The sequence below is a fragment of the Phyllobates terribilis genome, unplaced genomic scaffold (assembly GCF_046119375.1).
Source record: "Phyllobates terribilis strain yellow unplaced genomic scaffold, ASM4611937v1 Scaffold_2__4_contigs__length_985480577, whole genome shotgun sequence".
NCBI lineage: Eukaryota > Metazoa > Chordata > Amphibia > Anura > Dendrobatidae > Phyllobates > Phyllobates terribilis.
The window spans coordinates 820,342,945-820,361,881 of record NW_027362762.1 but is presented as its reverse complement, the minus strand read 5'-3'; the positions used below and the strand labels follow the sequence as shown (position 1 = coordinate 820,361,881).

General features: G+C 45.0%; 1 protein-coding gene across 1 annotated transcript in view; it reads left to right on the top strand.

The window, feature by feature from the left end:
• The window catches only part of DPH1 (diphthamide biosynthesis 1), a 393,607-nt gene that overhangs the window by 186,353 nt on the left and 188,317 nt on the right, over positions 1–18,937 (top strand). Inside the window, exon 4 of the mRNA XM_073667680.1 lies at positions 14,873–14,994. Within this exon, the coding sequence (XP_073523781.1) occupies positions 14,873–14,994 (122 nt within the window). The remainder of the gene's footprint in view (positions 1–14,872; positions 14,995–18,937) is intronic.

Below are 18,937 nucleotides of genomic sequence, written 5' to 3'. Positions count from 1 at the left end.
GGCTGCACATAGCCTTCCATACATAATAATAGCTCCACATAGTCCTCCATTTAATTGACCTGTGAAGGTAATTCATCATTTATGAAAAGGACATCTGTGAGAATTGGACTCCTGGCACCAGCACAACTTGGCAGAATGGGCACTTTTATGCATGTTATCATGATTTAGAATGGAGTGGCAGTACCCATACCCGACCCTACTTCATTCATTATCTGTAGGAATACCAAGTGCTTAGCTCAGCTTTTTTCAGCAGCCCATAGAGAATGAATAAAGCGGAGGTCAGGCATAAGCACTGCCGATCCATTATAACGGGGGGTAAGAGTGCCCCATTGTGGGGATCAGTGGGGATCCCAATGGATGGACCTTCACCAATAAGGGGTCTTTAGAATTTCTAAAGAATAACCCATGCTGGTAAATACAAAGGAAAAATGTCGTCTTGTGGCTGGTGTGCGCACACAAATTGGACTATTTGTGAACTAAGTATCTTCATTCTATAAGAATATTCTATATGGCAGTAATGCAGTTTGAGCTTCACATAGTTAATTTTTACATGCGTCTTTTTTTGGCCGTCTCGATAAGGGGGCCTGGTGCAGCCAGACACACCTGACTCATGAAGCGGTGCACACCTCTTCATGAATCTGGGGCGTCTGATGAGTGGCATGTGCATTAGCAGAATTGTTACTCTACTCCCGACTGGAGTAAGATTTCTGGCACAGGGAACGCCACAGATCGTCATAAATTCGACGAACTGTGGGATCATGCCCCCAGCTGTGCCCCTGTCCCGTCCCCGCTGTGCCCCTTTCCCGTTCCCGCTGTGCCCCTTTCCCGTCCCCGCTGTGCCCCTTTCCCGTCCCCGCTGTGCCCCTTTCCCGTCCCCGCTGTGCCCCTTTCCCGTCCCCGCTGTGCCCCTTTCCCGTCCCCGCTGTGCCCCTTTCCCGTCCCCGCTGTGCCCCTTTCCCGTCCCCGCTGTGCCCCTTTCCCGTCTCCGCTGTGCCCCTTTCCCGTCCCCCTGTGCCCCTGTCCACCCCCGCTGTTTTTTTGTTCTTTTTAGAGCCCTTAAAATAAATTTTGTAAATATCAGAAACTAGACACATTCATAGGTGCCAGATCTCTCTGGCCCCTGGGAGTTGCCCAATTCTGCGTAGATAGAAAGCTTTTCTCTGGAAGACCCCAGCAGTAATTCACTATGAATGTCATTGTTGAGCGTCAAAGTCTGATTATAATTATATATGTCTAAATATATGTGGGCTACTATCTTCTTGTCTTGGCAGACATACTAATGGTCTGACTGCTGTTTTACCATTTCCACTTAATTAACTTGAGAGCACCATGATTAAACTTCGAAATCCCTGTGCTCAGAATCCTCAAAGTAGATCACAATTTAGCCTGTAATTAGTTATTAAACATGGGTAAACCAAGTGTCTAGGGATGGCATTGGGGTCAGTAGGCACAACTGATAACGAGGAAGGCCTGGAGATAAATGCCAAGTAGCACCAACATGGTACTAATGAAGAGCGGAAAGGGTCAGAAAGATGGCTTTTATGCTGTTAGAATGTGACCTTTCGTAAATGTTAGTAAAATCTACGGCACCGAGCCACCAGTCAATGGTCTTTGCTAGATATAACCGACTACAACAGTGGAATAGGCTTCGTTATCACTGGACAATACAAGAGCTGAATCACGTTGATCCTGAAAATGGCTCCTTTTAACCCTTTAACTCCAATTTATGAATAATTTAATTTGAATCATTTCTGCTATTGTCAATCTTATGCACATGTGATATTAAACACTGGGATAAAGGATCTAACTATGAAAAAACTACACAAACCCCTTCTTGTTCCTGTACAGACTATAGTATCCAGTAACACAGGCCCTTGTGGCTTCAGCATGACCTGAATAAACCCTGAGGCTGCGTGCCCACTATGCGTTTTTCAAGCGTTTTTGCCGCGGAATTTCCGCAGCGAAAACGCTTAAAAAAACGCTTGGTAATACGTGCCCCATGGTCCCCAATGATAATCCGCATGTGCTGTGCACATGCTGCGGAAATTTCTGCTGCAGATTATCATTGCGGAAAAATACGCAGCATGTCCATTAATTTTGCGGACATGCAGCGTAATCGCCGCCATTGACTTGCATTGGACCGCGTGACATCCGCATCACTGCATCTGCACAAGCGGATATCACACGGTTCAATGTGCGGATGGTACCCAGGTTTGGAGACGAGAAGACTCTCATCCAGACCTGGGTACCATAGAAACTGTAAAAAAAAAAATAAAATAAAATAAAAAATAAAGATTATACTTACCTTCCGATGTCCTCCCGGTGTTTTCTCCCCTCTGTCTGGTCTGCTGTATGGGTCGCGGTGGTGTGAAGGACCTGCCATGACGTCATTGAGTCATGTGACCTGTCACATGACTCAATGACGTCACCACAGGTCCTTCACACCACCGCGACCCATACAGCAGACCAGACAGAGGGGAGAAAACACCGGGAGGACATCGGAAGGTAAGTATAATCTTTATTTTTTACCATTCTTATTCTTTTTTTTTTTTTTTTTTAACTAACTTGGTCACACTACTATAAATCCATGCCGGTTGCATGGATTTATATAGTATGACCAAGTTGTCAAGCACTTTTCCAAGTGATGCTAAAATCGCTTGGAAAAGCGCGTGATAACCCGCATGCAGAAATACATGCAAAAATTCTTGACAAACGCTTCTACCTGGCGGGAAAAACGCATGTAAAATCCGCATGCGTTTTTCCTCCCAGGGAGCAGCGGAAAAATATGCAGCATTTCTGCATCGTGGGCACATAGCCTGAAGGTAAAAACTAGAGGAGACAACTTGGACCTGGCTCACTAAAAGCCCATCTAGTGTATCACGTAGCTCCTAAGGAATCGAGGGAGAGTTCAGCGTATGAAAGAAACCCCAGTAGTTCACTTATCTGACTAGCCTTGATACTCCAAGCAGAATCCACTAAAGACCATCACCAGCGGAGAAGACCAGCAAGTGGGTAGGTTTAAATAGTAGCACCTGCCGTGTGATAGGACAGACCTGCTGTCCGAAATGAATGGACAAAGACAAAAGGATATCCGCACCCGGACAGTGACAGACCCTGCTGTGGCTCAGCGGACAGAAACACCAACAGAAGAACACAGGACCGCCGGATCGAATCCCGAGGCATGACAGTCTAGTTTCAAAAGGGATGCTATGCTAAAATTGTCGCCAGAGTTGTCGATATCGTGATCATGAAAAGTAATGTGAAAGGACAAACTGCAATTGGATAAAAACACCTCTGCAGATATGGCTCTACAGTGATGAGTTTGCAATATATCAGATTGAGTGTACGTCCCAACATCCCAATGGGCACAATCCAGGCAATCAGTACTTACTGTTGGGGAGAGCTTAACTAAGCCACATTCCTTTCGCTCTCCTGTTCCTGAAGACTGTCCAAGCATAATTGTTACTGTGGGCAACTGTGTATGAGAGATTGCAGTCTGTAGTTTTCTGTAAAACTATTATCCTAGAATATATCACCACTTGCAAATCAACAGAGGTCTGACAACTGTGATCCCACTAGTCATGAAAGCAGATAGGTTCAACCATGCTTATGAGGTACTAATTAGCAGAACATTAATTTGGTCACCAGTTAACCACAAACTCTACTCAGCCAAGTGTGTTAAAGGCAAGAATGTAATAAGCTGATGGCTGTAAAGCGCTGTGGAATTAATGGCGCTATATAAGCGAGAAAAAGAATAAATAAAAAGGATCGCAGAGTTTCAAATCAGTTGTTATATGAAAGGGGTTTTCAAAAAGTCACAAGTTCTCCCCTATCCATAGGATATGGCCCTACAGAGAGCATACCTCTCAGCATCCTAATGTGCACAATCAGGTAGGATAGGAGATAATTTGCAGATCACTGATGGTCTCACTTCTGGGAACCCCAGAGATACCAAAACCAGGGCTCAGGGGCCCTGGGAAACTGAGCATTGTCATGATTGAAGCGCGGGAGCACATGCTCTGCCTCACTGCATTCTCTGTTTGTGACACTATTACTATTATTCTTATTATTTATTTATACAGCGTCATTGATTCCATGGTGCTGTACATAAGAAGGGGTTACATACCAAATACAGATATCACTTACAGTAAATGAACTAATAATGATAGCCTGGTACAGTGGGAAGAGGACCCTGCCCTTGCGGGCTTACATACTACAGGATGGTGGAGAAGGAGACAGTAGGTTGGGGGGTTGCAGCAGCTCCGGTGTTGGTGAGGGGCAGGTCCGGTGTTGGTAAGGCAGCAGCTCCAGTGGTGGTGAGGAGGCAGGCGGGGTCATGGCAGGCTGTAGGCTTTCTTGAAGAGCTGGGTTTTCATGTTCCTTCTGAAGGATCCGAGTGTGGTGGATAGTCGGACGTGTTGGAGCACAGAATTCCACTGTACCAGAGAAAACCCGAGCACAGCACTAGGGTATTTTCGTCTGTCTCTGCCAATTGATGGAGCCGAGGGCAAACCTGCGCACCTCGACTCCTTCCAAGACCTGAGCTCTGTTCCAAGGATTCTGGATCCCCAATCTTGGGATCACTGGTGTTCCCAGAGGAAGGACTCCCAGGGATCAACAAGTTATCCTCTCTCCTTCCGATAGGGGATAGCCTTTCTATTTTGGGAATAAGATAACTCCCTTTTACAGGTTATCAGGGACAACCTCTTTCAGAATGGAGCCTTGAAGATGATTAAAGAGGATTTTTCACTTTAACTATGTAATTTTTTTAGAAGTAGTAAATTCTGCTGTTCTCTTGAATCTGGAATTGTTTCTACATACCGGAGATATTGCCCCCTCTTTCCTGTACATAAATCTAGTCTTTTTAGACAACTCAGCGTGGTCTTCAAGAAGACTTCCATAGAGAAGAGTTGAGGACAACGCCTTGTTTGCTAAAGGAACTATATTTACATACAAGGAAGAGGAGGCCATATCTCAATAACAGAGAGGTGCACAAGCAAAAGAAAAATGCCAGATTTAGGAGTACAGCAACATTTACACCAGGTAAAAAAAATCCATATTTGTGGCAAGGGGTTGCCCACTACTATTAATGATTGGCCATTCTATTTTTATGTTGGAAAGTAGTTTCTTTGTAAATATCTTGCGCTGCTATCACTGACCGCTCACAGGCATCACGTGACCCCCGCCTGCAGCCGGCTCTGACATCCGCTGATGTCACGTTACGTTCCGGGTGCAGCCGGGGATCACTCACTTCTGCGTTCCACGGTGGATGCTGGCCTGTGGGCAGGGTTGCCCACCACGTCACACCCGGCATCCACCGCATGCTCTCCCTCTCATCATTCATTGGAAAAGCACACGGTGGATGCTGGGTGTGACACGCGGGGTAACCCCGCCCACAACCCAGCAGCCACCGCGGGGACCGCCTCACTCGACGTCACGCCTCACTCGACGTCACATCAGCTTGGAGTCACCTGACGACTGTGAGCGGCCAGCCATAGTTCTGCTCACAGGCAGTAACAGCAACGCAAGTTATTTACAAAGATGCTTCTTTTCAACATAAAAATAGATTGGCCGATTATTAATAGTAGTGGACAACCCCTTTAACTGATCTCCTTCAATCTTACCCCTGGTCCTGCAACAATCAATGTTCTGCAGCGGCTATTCTCTAATGACTTCTAGAGGCTTGTGTGGGGGCCTCCCCTCTATTTTGTCCAAGAAGTTTTCATTCATTAACAGAATTTAGAAATTTTAAAAATGTGAGGAAAAAGTGTTATAATACAATAAATTCTGCAGTGTGTGAATTAAGCCAAAGCAGTTGTTTGTTATGCTGTTACTTCCATGTTTATTTGCAGGTGAGCTTTGAAAGCTAATGGCAAAGTAAAGCACATATTAGTAGTCTTAAAGGGAATCGGTCAGCAGGTTTTTGCTTTGTAATGAGAGCAACATGATGTTGGGTTAGAGACCCTGATTCCAGCGATGTCACTTACTGAGCTGTATGCTGGCATTTTGACACAATCACACTTTGCTCTGCTGCGGATTAAACAGTTCTCTGAATGCTGAGCCCTCTATCACCCCACTGATTGGCAACTTTCTGTGCACAGGCAGAAAGCTGCCAATCAGTGGTGGAGGGCGGGGTTACACAGAGCAGTTGATTAGGAGGCATGAGACACCTAGTCCTGTAGTGATAATTTCCTGCTAATAAAACACTGAACATACAGCCTAGCAGATGATGCATCACTGGAATCAGGCTCTGAACCCCTATATCATGCTGCTCTTAGATTACATAACAAAAACCTGCTGAGGGATTCTCTTTTATAGTTAATTGTATGGTTTGACGCTCTGTCTAGAATTGATGTCTCTTACCAGCATATGATAGATGCGTTTTTAGACCTAAGTACATGTGAAGCTGCTGTGCTTTTCCATAATTTTATCAATGTGTCCGGTGGTTGCAGTCTGACCGCACTTCACAAGCTGCTGATGGTTTACTCTATTATTCTGTGATTTGCATTTTTCCATGAACTCATCTGCATACGAGAGCACAGCTCTAATTAATGATCCTGTAGTACGTGTATATATAGACCGCGCTCCCTCTGATCAGGGGTGCCGATTCTTCCTCCTGTGTCCAGCCGCACTTTTACATTCCTACGCTTTGTGTACGGCGGATTAGTTTTGGAACCTTTGACGCTTTCTTCTATGAGACTTTTTTTAAAGTCTCTTTCTGTTCACACTTTACTTTTTCATCTGAGACGACGCTTTGTTTCCACTTTTTTTTTTTCTGTCTTTTTGTGTTATTATTTTCACTGCAAAATCTCATGACAGCTCATTGCCTGGGGGACTTCTCCCATGACGCCACTCTTGATCACCACTGCAAACGCTCCAGATTACAATGTATTGACACTGGCACCCTAAGCCATGCTGGGGAAGGAGAAGCGGCTGTGGTTTGGGGGATAGGTGCGCCACAATTTACTTACAGGCATGGGCTGCGAGTGAATGGGTTAAACTTCAGATCAATTGGTGCTGGCTGCCTCTGCTCTTACTGTGCTCATCACCACGCGTTTCGCTCTTTACCCCCTCCTATTGTAATACGGTTTGTCATTTCTGATCACTATTAATATCACCTGTTAAGTGCCCAATGGGCTTCATTGCTTTTCGCTCTGCCCATCAGCCTCACCTCTCGTACATGGGGATGGAAGGGATAATTGCTAAACATAGCATCTAATGCTTGAGGCTCCGATGTGAGATTATTCCTGCCTGATTATAGGCTGCGGGTTGCTCTTTTTGAAGCAGTCAGTTTAAAGACACAACCTGTTACTTAGCAGAATCCTTATAAATTGCCTCCGTGTTTCCTATTCCTCACCTTCACTGTAAAATAATAATAAAATAAAAATCTTGGCTGGATTTTTTTTGTTCTGGTATAAATAATTCTGGATTTATTTCCTTGCCCTTATCTATGGAATTTCAATGAACAGCTTTATGACTCAGCCACGCTAACCGGACGCTAGAATATCAGTGACATTAATTCCTCGCTTTCAGATGAGCACGACGGAGGCAGTAATAAAAATGTCTCGCACTCTCGGTGGATTGGATGGTATTGAGTTCAGCTCCGAGGGCAAGACTTTTTAATGCTTCGATATTAAAAGGGAAGTTAACATGCATGCCCATTATATGGCTGCCTGCTTAGCATGTCGCAGAGGGACTTGGCGGTCTGTAACATACAGAAGGAAAACAGTGTTTGACATTTTCCTTGACGCTGCCGAATATACTTTCGAAAGCATCAAATCAGTCACCCTGCTCAGACCTTGCTGCAAAACCTGGATGAACGCAGTGAAGAAAATTAAGTGATATGCAAGTTATGACCATTGGGCAATGGTATTATCACACGACTGAAAGTATGCTCCAACTGCAAGAACCTCAAGAACAAATAAGTGCGGCTTACTTAGAAGTCAAAGCTTTGGGACTAATTAACATGACTGTAAAGTGGCAGCATTTTCTTGTCTGTATTGCAACTGCAAGTCCTGGCCAGATTGATTTTCAGCACCCATAAGCTAACATTATAGGCATTTATTGTTTATTACAGGCATAATAGCCGTTCAAGTCAGGAATTGAAAGCTCTATCATGGACAGTCACTGTACGGTCATGTGGATTATTCTACGTTAATGGCTAAACCATTTTTTTTATTTTCTCAAAAGATTCTGGCTTTGCTGTGATCACAAAAAAAGAGACAGTAAAGTAGTAAGTTTTCATTGGTATGAACAGTTCTGGCTAGTGGTGCTGAGATGCCTCTGGTCCGAACAGTTCTGGCTAGTGGTGCTGAGATGCCTCTGGTCCGAACAGTTCTGGCTAGTGGTGCTGAGATGCCTCTGGTCCGAACAGTTCTGGCTAGTGGTGCTGAGATGCCTCTGGTCCGAACAGTTCTGGCTAGTGGTGCTGAGATGCCTCTGGTCCGAACAGTTCTGGCTAGTGGTGCTGAGATGTCTCTGGTCCGAACAGTTCTGGCTAGTGGTGCTGAGATGCCTCTGGTCCGAACAGTTCTGGCTAGTGGTGCTGAGATGCCTCTGGTCTGAACAGTTCTGGCTAGTGGTGCTGAGATGCCTCTGGTCTGAACAGTTCTGGCTAGTGGTGCTGAGATGCCTCTGGTCCGAACAGTTCTGGCTAGTGGTGCTGAGATGCCTCTGGTCCGAACAGTTCTGGCTAGTGGTGCTGAGATGCCTCTGGTCTGAACAGTTCTGGCTAGTGGTGCTGAGATGCCTCTGGTCTGAACAGTTCTGGCTAGTGGTGCTGAGATGTCTCTGGTCCTTACAGTTCTGGCTAGTGGTGCTGAGATGCCTCTGGTCCGAACAGTTCTGGCTAGTGGTGCTGAGATGCCTCTGGTCCGAACAGTTCTGGCTAGTGGTGCTGAGATGCCTCTGGTCCGAACATTTCTGGCTAATGGTGCTGAGATGCCTCTGGTCCGAACAGTTCTGGCTAGTGGTGCTGAGATACCTCTGATCCGAACAGTTCTGGCTAGTGGTGCTGAGATACCTCTGATCCGAACAGTTCTGGCTAGTGGTGCTGAGATGTCTCTGGTCCTTACAGTTCTGGCTAGTGGTGCCGAGATGCCTCTGGTCCGAACAGTTCTGGCTAATGGTGCTGAGATGCCTCTGGTCCGAACAGTTCTGGCTAATGGTGCTGAGATGCCTCTGGTCCGAACAGTTCTGGCTAGTGGTGCTGAGATGCCTCTGGTCTGAACATTTCTGGCTAATGGTGCTGAGATGCCTCTGGTCCGAACAGTTCTGGCTAGTGGTGCTGAGATACCTCTGATCCGAACAGTTCTGGCTAGTGGTGCTGAGATGTCTCTGGTCCTTACAGTTCTGGCTAGTGGTGCTGAGATGTCTCTGGTCCTTACAGTTCTGGCTAGTGGTGCTGAGATGTCTCTGGTCCTTACAGTTCTGGCTAGTGGTGCTGAGATACCTCTGATTCGAACAGTTCTGGCTAGTGGTGCTGAGATGCCTCTGATCCGAACAGTTCTGGCTAGTGGTGCTGAGATGTCTCTGGTCCTTACAGTCCTGGCTAGTGGTGCTGAGATGTCTCTGGTCCTTACAGTTCTGGCTAGTGGTGCTGAGATGTCTCTGGTCCTTACAGTTCTGGCTAGTGGTACTGAGATACCTCTGATTCGAACAGTTCTGGCTAGTGGTGCTGAGATGCCTCTGATCCGAACAGTTCTGGCTAGTGGTGCTGAGATGCCTCTGATCCGAACAGTTCTGGCTAGTGGTGCTGATATGTCTCTGGTCCTTACAGTTCTGGCTAGTGGTGCTGAGATGTCTCTGGTCCTTACAGTCCTGGCTAGTGGTGCTGAGATGTCTCTGGTCCTTACAGTTCTGGCTAGTGGTACTGAGATGTCTCTGGTCCTTACAGTTCTGGCTAGTGGTGCTGAGATGTCTCTGGTCCTTACAGTTCTGGCTAGTGGTGCTGAGATGTCTCTGGTCCTTACAGTTCTGGCTAGTGGTGCTGAGATGCCTCTGATCCGAACAGTTCTGGCTAGTGGTGCTGAGATGCCTCTGATCCGAACAGTTCTGGCTAGTGGTGCTGAGATGTCTCTGATCTGAACTGTCAGTCAAACAGGAAGCCAGAGGCAGGGGAGCTGTGTGCTCCTGTTTCACATGATGAGACTCGGCCTCTTTAAAGCTTAAGGATCAGGCAGTGAAATTCACCACATCTTTCCCCCCGACATCTGTTGTGGGAAGCATCAGACCCCTACACACGTAAGAATAGACGGTCAGTACACCAAGATCAAGTGGATGGGGCAGAGCTGCAAAATGACACAGAAACAAGGGATAAGAGTGCTGCTGTTTATGGGTCAAAATAAAGCAGACCTCTCTCTTGCTAATCTTTAACAACCCCTTCAAAATCCAGTGATCGATTGGCTGTAAAATAGAAGTCCTGTGCTGGTGCCGCACACTAGTCAGTGACACTCTGTGCAAGTCCTTTGAATGGAGCTGATAAGAATCCAGCAAATCAGGGAGAGTAGAACAAACACATTTGTGTTTTGTCTAATCTGCTATGTACTTTTCATCCTTATCTGCTTAGCATTAAAGCTCTTGTTGTTTTTCTCAAGACTTGTGTTTCCAATGCAGAGATCTATCTGTCAGATGATTTCTCAATAATCACAGCTTTCATAATGAATATGTTTCGGGAATTTTGATTGTAAGCTAATAACAGGTTTGTTTGACATATGCCACGCTTCCAGTGTGAGGTTCAGAATATCACTACTTCAGAGGAGCGTAGCCTGCCATATTGTGTAATGTCTCCAGAAGAGCTGTGAACACATTGACGAGCACTGATAATACATCAGGGTAATTTAAATTCTTTGCAATGCACTATATAAAAAATCAGAAATCTGACACCAAGTTGAAGAGAACTGCAGGATAGACAGTGAATGTTCATATACAATTACCCAATATTGCTTAAAGGATACACATTCAATAGAACATCGGTAGTATGACTGAACAACCCCTTTAAGATTGCACATTGGTCACTATGCACACAGCCGAAACTCTGCTCATCTGCAGCTTGAGCTCCTTGTATAGCAAGCTGTGTATCTACAGTGAAGGAAATAATTATTTGATCCCTTGCTGTTTTTGTAAGTTTGCCCACTGACAAAGACATGAACAGTCTATAATTTTAAGGGTAGGTTAATTTTAACATTGAGAGATAGAATATCCCCAAAAAAATCAAGATGATCAATTGAGTTCTGACTCCTACAGACCAGTTAGACGCTCCTAATCAACTCTTTACCTGCTTTAAAGACAGCTGTCTTACATAGTCACCTATATAAAAGACTCCTGTCCACAGACTCAATTAATCAGTCAGACTCTAAGCTCTACAACATGGGCAAGACCAAAGAGCTTTCTAAGGATGTCAGGAACAAGATCATAGACCTGCACAAAGCTGGAATGGGCTATAAAACCATAAGTAAGATGTTGGGTGAGAAGGAGGCAACTGTTGGTGCAATAGTAAGAAAATGGAAGAAATACAAAATGACTGTCAATCGACATCGATCTGGGGCACCATGCAAAATATCACCTCGTGGGGGTATCCTTGATCATGAGGAAGGTGAGAGATCAGCCTAAAACTAAATGGGAGGGACTTGTTAATGATCTCCAGGCAGCTGGGACCACAGTCACCAAGAAAACCATTTGTAACACATTACGCCTTAAAGGTTTAAAATCCTGCAGTGCCCGCAAGGTCCCCCTTGTCAAGAAGCCACATGTGCAGGCCTGTGTGAAGTTTGCCAGTGAACACCTGGATGATTCTGTGAGTTATTGGGAGAAGGTGCTTTGGTCAGATGAGACAAAAATTGAGCTCTTTGGCACTAACTCAACTCGCTGTGTTTGGGGGAAGAAGAAGGATGAGTACAACCCTAAGAACATCGTTCCAACCGTGTAGCATGGTGGGGGAAACATTATACTTTGGGGGTGCTTTTCTGCAAAGGGGACATGACTGCACCGTACTGAAGGGAAGATTGATGGGGTCATGTATTGCGAGATTTTGGCCAACAACCTCCTTCCCTCAGTAAGAGCATTGAAGATGGGTCGTGGCTGGGTCTTACAGCAAGACAATGACCCAAAACATACACCCAAGGCAACAAAGGAGTGGCTCAAAAAGAAGCACAGCAAGGTCATGGAGTGGTCTAGCCAGTCTCCAGACCTTACTCCCATAGAAAACTTATGGAGGGAGTTGAAGCTCCGAGTTGCCAAGTGACAGCCTCAAAATCTGAATGATCTAGAGATGATCTGCAAAGAGGAATGGGGCCAAAATTCCTCCTGAACTGTGCAGAAACCTCATCAACTACAAAAGAAGTCTGACTGCTGTGCTTGCCAACAAGGGTTTTGCCACCAAGTATTAAGTGTTGTTTGCCAGAGGAATCACATTCTTATTTCTCACTGCAAAAAGCAAAAAAAAATTATCTAATTTATACAATGTGATTATTCTATCTCTCAATGTTAAAATTATAGAGTATTCATGTCTTTGTCAGTGGGCAAATTTACAAAAACAGCAAGGGATTAAATAATTATTTCCTTCACTGTATCTTCCATAGAATATAGGTGCATAGGAGAGAACAAGCAGTTACAGCAATGTTTCCCAACTCTCCCATACACAGCTTGGCCAAAAATATTGGCACCTTGCAGTTTTATTGCTGCTTCAGTGTTGATAGAACTTTTTTTTGGGATATTTCTATGGTTACTGAAGTACAATTATAAGTATTTGCTAAGTTTTTAAACTTTTATTGACAAATACTTCAAGTTTATACAAAGACTCAATATTTACAGTGTTGACCCATAGTTTTTCAGACTTTTGCAATTTACCCTGACAGCCAGATATCAGCTTCTGAGCCAAATCCTGACTGATGACAGCCCATTCTTGGCTAATTAATGCTTGGATTTATCACTGTGTATTTGTTTGTCCACCAGCGTTTTGAAGATTGACCAGAGGATGTCAATCGGATGGAAATCTGGGGAGGACCCTTTTAAAGAAACTAGCCTGCTTTTATATTTAAATCCGCATAATAGTGATATCCACTACCACTACCGTGTCTTTGTAAACACCTTTCTCCTGAGATAATATGAAGATTATTAAAATTATGTACACAGAACATTTTGCCGCATTGCAAGGAAAGCCAAAATTGGTGTCATTCTCAAAACATTTGACCTTGACCGTAGTCTGGTGATATGGGTTGTTCCCATTGAATTTGATAACTATTTACGTTCGCGAAGCCTACTCAATCAATAAGTGGCCATTTACCTTCAGTGTCTGAGAAGCTAATTCAAAGATGAGAATATGGCTGTACTTCCTGTTACTTTTGTAAGAATGAAAATACTTTACCAAACAAATATTTAAATGCCTTTTTAAAGGGTTAAGCTCAAAATAGCAAGTTTTTTTTTCTTATATGATAGTGTATAACTTGCTGATCACTGGGGTTCCGACCAATGGGGCGTCCAGTGATCCTGAGAACAGGGCTCTGCACAGCCTGTCTTGAATGGAGCGGAGGTGTCTTTTTATTTATTTTACCCATTTTGTACGTTTACAAGGTCTTAATAAAAAATTACTTTGGCACGTTATTTCAACATTACTATACACTTATTAATTGCGTATTTCCCCTGTAACCGGGGATGGCATATATCAGTTACAGGACAAATTCAGCCTTCTTACTACAGTGTACAGCTGATTTGGGTCGGCTAAGAAAGTGTAATAATTACCAAACTTTGATAGCTTATGTTCTAACTTCTGATTTTACTAATATATGGCCAATTTAACATTCATTGTTCTGAGCATGCCCTAGCATAAACTGAGATTTGTTTAATTGGTAGTGTCTCAGAATCTCATATTTCTGTTTCTTGGCCTTAGATTTATGCTCTAAGAGACCATAGTGATGGAGATGTGACATAGCAAGTGCCCATCATTGAACTGATTAGCCGATCTGCAGCAGATATAACTGTCCCCGGTTGGCTTTTTTCACCTTGCTCCAATTGACTGACCTCTCTCCATATGTGTGTACATGTTATGAGACCTGTAAGTCATGATGATGGTGAAATCGGGGGTGAGATGCCGGCCAGGGACTACATCGGGTAGTCAGTTCTTGGCTGACTTTTCAAAGTATGTTTACTCTGACATGTCGCAGTGTTTGATTAGACATACCAATTGAGCAGCCAGTCTCTGATTCTCGCCCTCCCATCGTTTGGGCAGCATGAATCTGATGACAAGTTCCCTTTAACAGCAGCAGTGATATATCACCTATAGTAGAATATAGTTATGTCCTGAAGTTTCAAGGGTCTTGCAGCCACATTTTCCATTATATGACATTTTACCATATTCAATGTTAAAACACCACTCCAGCCTTTTTTTTTCAGTGCTGGAGTGGCGCTTTAAATGTAAGCCTCCTGCCCCCATTCTTATACTCACCTTCCGGCGACTTCACCTTTTACTGACGCTGCTCTGGTCCCGCGGCGCCAGGTACGTATAAGACAGGGGGCAGGGGAATTACATTTAAAGCACCACTCCAGTGGCGCAATAAAAAAAAAAAAAAACGCTGGAGTGGTGCTTTAAACTGCTTTGCATATTGCAAAAACTTGTTTTCCAGGATTACGTGGCCCCTTTCATACACTGCATAGATGCTTATTCCCCGTTATTATATTCTGTGACCCTAAGGTTGTGTTACCAAAACTGCGCTCATTGTAACTGTTTGCTTTTCTTTCCGTTTATATTGCAATGGGAGTTTGGACAAATATTCTTTTGCATGTCTCATGCCCTTTTAGTACACATCATTTATCATGTGTTCTTAAGTCAGCAATGAATATTCCCTGCTGGTCTCATGTCCCTGTTTCTTGGCCATAGATTTACGTCGGCAGAGACCGTGGTGATGGGAGATGTGACATACGGAGCGTGCTGCGTGGATGATTACACCGCTCGGGCGCTAGGAGCCGACTTCCTGGTACATTATGGGCACAGCTGCCTGAGTAAGTTTATATCTTTTTCTATATTTCAATTGTTCATGAGTGAAATGTTGGGTAACAAGTCTAGAAATAAGGCGGGCAGGCTGAATGATGGAAATTATGGACAGGAACTTTTTTGTCTTGCTGAAAATAAACTTGTTGTTTTTACAGAATAGGTAGAAAACTTCAAATGGTGATTAAGGACCACCGCAAAGCGGATTTCCTCACCAAAGGTATCAATGTAATTAGTATTACAGCATCATTACAGCCATGTATTTACTTTACACAAAAAAAAAAATCGTGCTGACAGGTTCTCTTTAAAGGAGCATTTCAACTTTGAAAATTATTTCCTGTCTTTGGGATAGGGAATAACTTCCTGACTGCCGGGACCACCACTGAACCCGAAAATCGGGGCTCTGAAGAGCCATGTGTGAATGGAGCTGTGGTAAGTTATGTGCACATCCACTCTAATTATTCTTACGGAAGTGCCGAGGATAGATGAGCAGTTTGCTCAGCCATCTCCGGTGGTTCCATAAAGAGTAAATGGAGCGGCAGTCTGCATGATCGAACACAGCTCCATTCAAACGGGGTGCTTCAGTGCCCTGGTTTTTAGGTTTAGTGGAGGTACCAGTGGTCAGTCCCTCCAGTGATTGAGAGGTTATTCCCTATTCAATTGATAGAAGATAGTGATGAGCGAGCACTAAAATGCTCGGGTCGAGCAAATCGTAATGCTCGGGTGCTCGACCCGAGCAATGAGCTCAATGTAAATCAATGGGAAACTCGAGCATTTTTGCGGCGCCCCCCCCCCCCCAAAGATCTTGAGGGGGCCTAAAAATTGGCCAAATCGATGGGAACAGTGCTAAAATGATATGGGAACAGCTTCGGGAAGACCCCTGGAAGCATCTCTGACTCCCAGGTCACTGCTGTGAACAATGTTGTCAGAGTATTATGCCACTTTTACGGACTGACTTGTACATAAGGTAAATTAAATAATCAAAAACAAAAATGCTCATCCACACCTTAGGCTATGTTCACAAGTAGCATTTTTTGATGCACTTTTGCATTGCTTTCAACGGTGAAAAATACATTCACCAGTCATTTTAACATTTTACTACCTCATCTGGCCATATGGTGTGTGAGACATGATCAGACGCATCCGGTTTAATTTATGAAGGATGGACAGTGAAAGTCACAAAGCCTATTTTTACAAGGCCATCAGGCGGCCTTTACTATTGTTAGAGGACCAGCAGTCGTCCCTCACTATTGTTAGAGGGGCATCAGCCGACTATGCTTTGTTGTTCCCATAATTAAGGAGTGGGTCTCCTATATTGTTATTGCATATGTAGCAAGTTCAATGGCTGCCAAAAATTTGGACGCACTCCAATGAGGAGGGTCTCATTAAAAATAAAAAATGTTCCCATTATAAAGGAGCGAGTCTCCTATACTGTTGTTGCATATGCAGCAAGTTCAACAGCTGCCAAAAATTAGGACGCACTCCAATACCCCTTTGAAGAGACGTCGAGGAGGTCCTCATTAAAAAAAATTGTTCCCATTATTAAGAAGTGGGTCTGTTATAGTGGTAATGCCCATGCAGTGACTGCGAGAGTTGCCAAAAAATTGGACGTACTCCAATACCCCTTTGAAGAGATGTAGAGGAGGTCCTAATTAAAAAATAAAGTTACCGTTTTTAAGGAGTGGGTCTCCTATACTGGTAATGCCCATGCACTATGTGCATAGGCTGAAAAACATTTACCCCTGGGGAGGTATACATGAACTTACTGTATAACATACAGAATGTTAGAGCTAGGCCTCTAAAAAAAAAAAATTCCTACTGGCATCATAAACACCCTTAAAAAAAAAAATTATGCGGGTGTTGCATCACGGTCACCCTGGTGATATGGTGGTGGAGAAGGAGGAGGACAACAGAAATTAGACAAAATCAGGAAGTGTATACCCATGTCTGGGTGTGAAGTTGTGCATGGGAATAGCCCTCCCCTCCCCCCCAAAAAAAATGCTGGATTTGAGTTTGTTACGCTGCTATCATTCGGTGGTGTTGAGAAGTCTGGCCCAATCCAGCCCTTGTTCATTTTTATATGAGTCAGCCTGTCTGCATTTTCAGTTGACAGGCAGATGCGCTTATCAGTTATAATGTCCCCGGCGGCACTAAAAACCCACTCTGATAAAACGCTGGCGGCAGGGCAGGCCAGGACCTCCAAGACGTAGAAAGTCAGTTCATGTCACATGTCCAGCTTGGATACCCAATAGTTATAAGGCACAGAGGAATCACGGAGGGCATTGGTACAGTCGGCAAGGTACTCTTTCAGCATCTTCCAAAACTTTTCCCTCCTTGTGAGAGTACCCGCGCATCAGGGCCTGGACAGTGGGAGGGTCTGAGAAAACTGTCCCACGCTTTGACAGTTTTCCCCTGCCTCTGCTGCATCGTATTTGTGTCTCCCTCGCCTGTACTCCTTGATTGTCCAGCGAACTGTGATCTCTGCCGCCAGCGTTGTCAGATGGGAATTTTTTTTAATAATTCTTGAACAAGGGCCTTTTGGTACTGCAACATTTTATTAGACCTGTCTGCCACGGAAAGGAGAGATAGAAAGTTCTCCTTTTAGCGTGGGTCAAGAAGTGTGATCAACCAGTAATTGTGTACAACGCGAGGGTCACAGGAAAGACAGCGGAGCAGAAAGTCAGCCATGTGTGCCAGACTGCCAACAGCCAAGACTTCCCTGTCCTGACCAAGAGGATGACTGTCCATGCTCTCCTCCTCCTGGTCCTCCTCCTTGTTCTCCCTCTCCTCAGACCATCCACGCTGAACAGACGGTATGACTGTTGTGTGGGTAGTACAGTCTGTAGCGCAGGAAAACAGCTCTTGTTCCTCCTTCTCTTCTTCATTATAAGCCAATCCACTTTGAGATGAGGCTGGGCTGTATGGTATTATCCTTGCTCCATCTCATTGTGCTCCGCCTGCAATGCCTCCTCTTTAATTGTGAGCAGCGAGCGTTTCAGTCGACAGAGAAGTGGAACGGTGACGTTAATTATGGCGACATCGCCGCTCACCATCTTGGTGGCGTCCTCAAAGTTTTGGAGGATGGCACAGATGTCTGACATCCATGCCCACTCATCAGCTCTTATGTGTGGAGGCTGACCTGAATACCGACAGGAGTGTTGAAGCTGGTACTCAACAACTGCCCTCTTCTGCTCACAAATCCTTCCCAACATATGCAATGTAGAGTTCCAACGCATGGTGACATTGCACACCAATCGGTGAGCTGGAAGCTGCAAACGCTGCTGAAGCACGGCGAGGGCGACGGAAGCTGTAGATGACTTTCTGAAATGGGCACACATGCGGCATACTTTCACAAGCAGATCAGACAGGTCCAAGTAGGTTTGAGAAACCGCTGAACCACTAGGTTGAGCACATGGGCCAGGCATGGTACGTGTGCGAGCTTGCCTAGCTTCAGAGCCGCCACCAGGTTCCGGCCATTGTCACACACGACTATGACTGGCTGTAGGTTCAGCGGCGACAGCCACAGATCTGCCTGCTCTGTTACAGCTGTCAACAACTCTGCAGCTGTGTGCGGTTTGTCCCCTAAGCTCATTAGCTTCAGCACAGCCTGTTCCAGCTTGACCGAGGCAATGCTTCCAGCTTTTGACTGATGTGGTAATTTCGGAGATGGATGCTGATGAGGAGGAGGAGAAGGTGCAGGAGCTATAGAATGTGGGGGTGACCCTTATTGACCCAGGGCCCTCAAACCTCGGCATCGGAAGTACATGTTCCGTCCCAGGGTCCAACTGGGTCCAGGCTTCCACTATATTAGCCCTGTGTGTCGTCAGCAAGATGTACCATCCCTGGCCACAAGCACTTGGCCATGTGTTTGTCGTTAGGTGGTCCTTCCCAGTAACTGTGTTGTTGAGGGCACGGGTAATGTTCTGGGACACGTGCTTGTGTAAGGTGGGGACA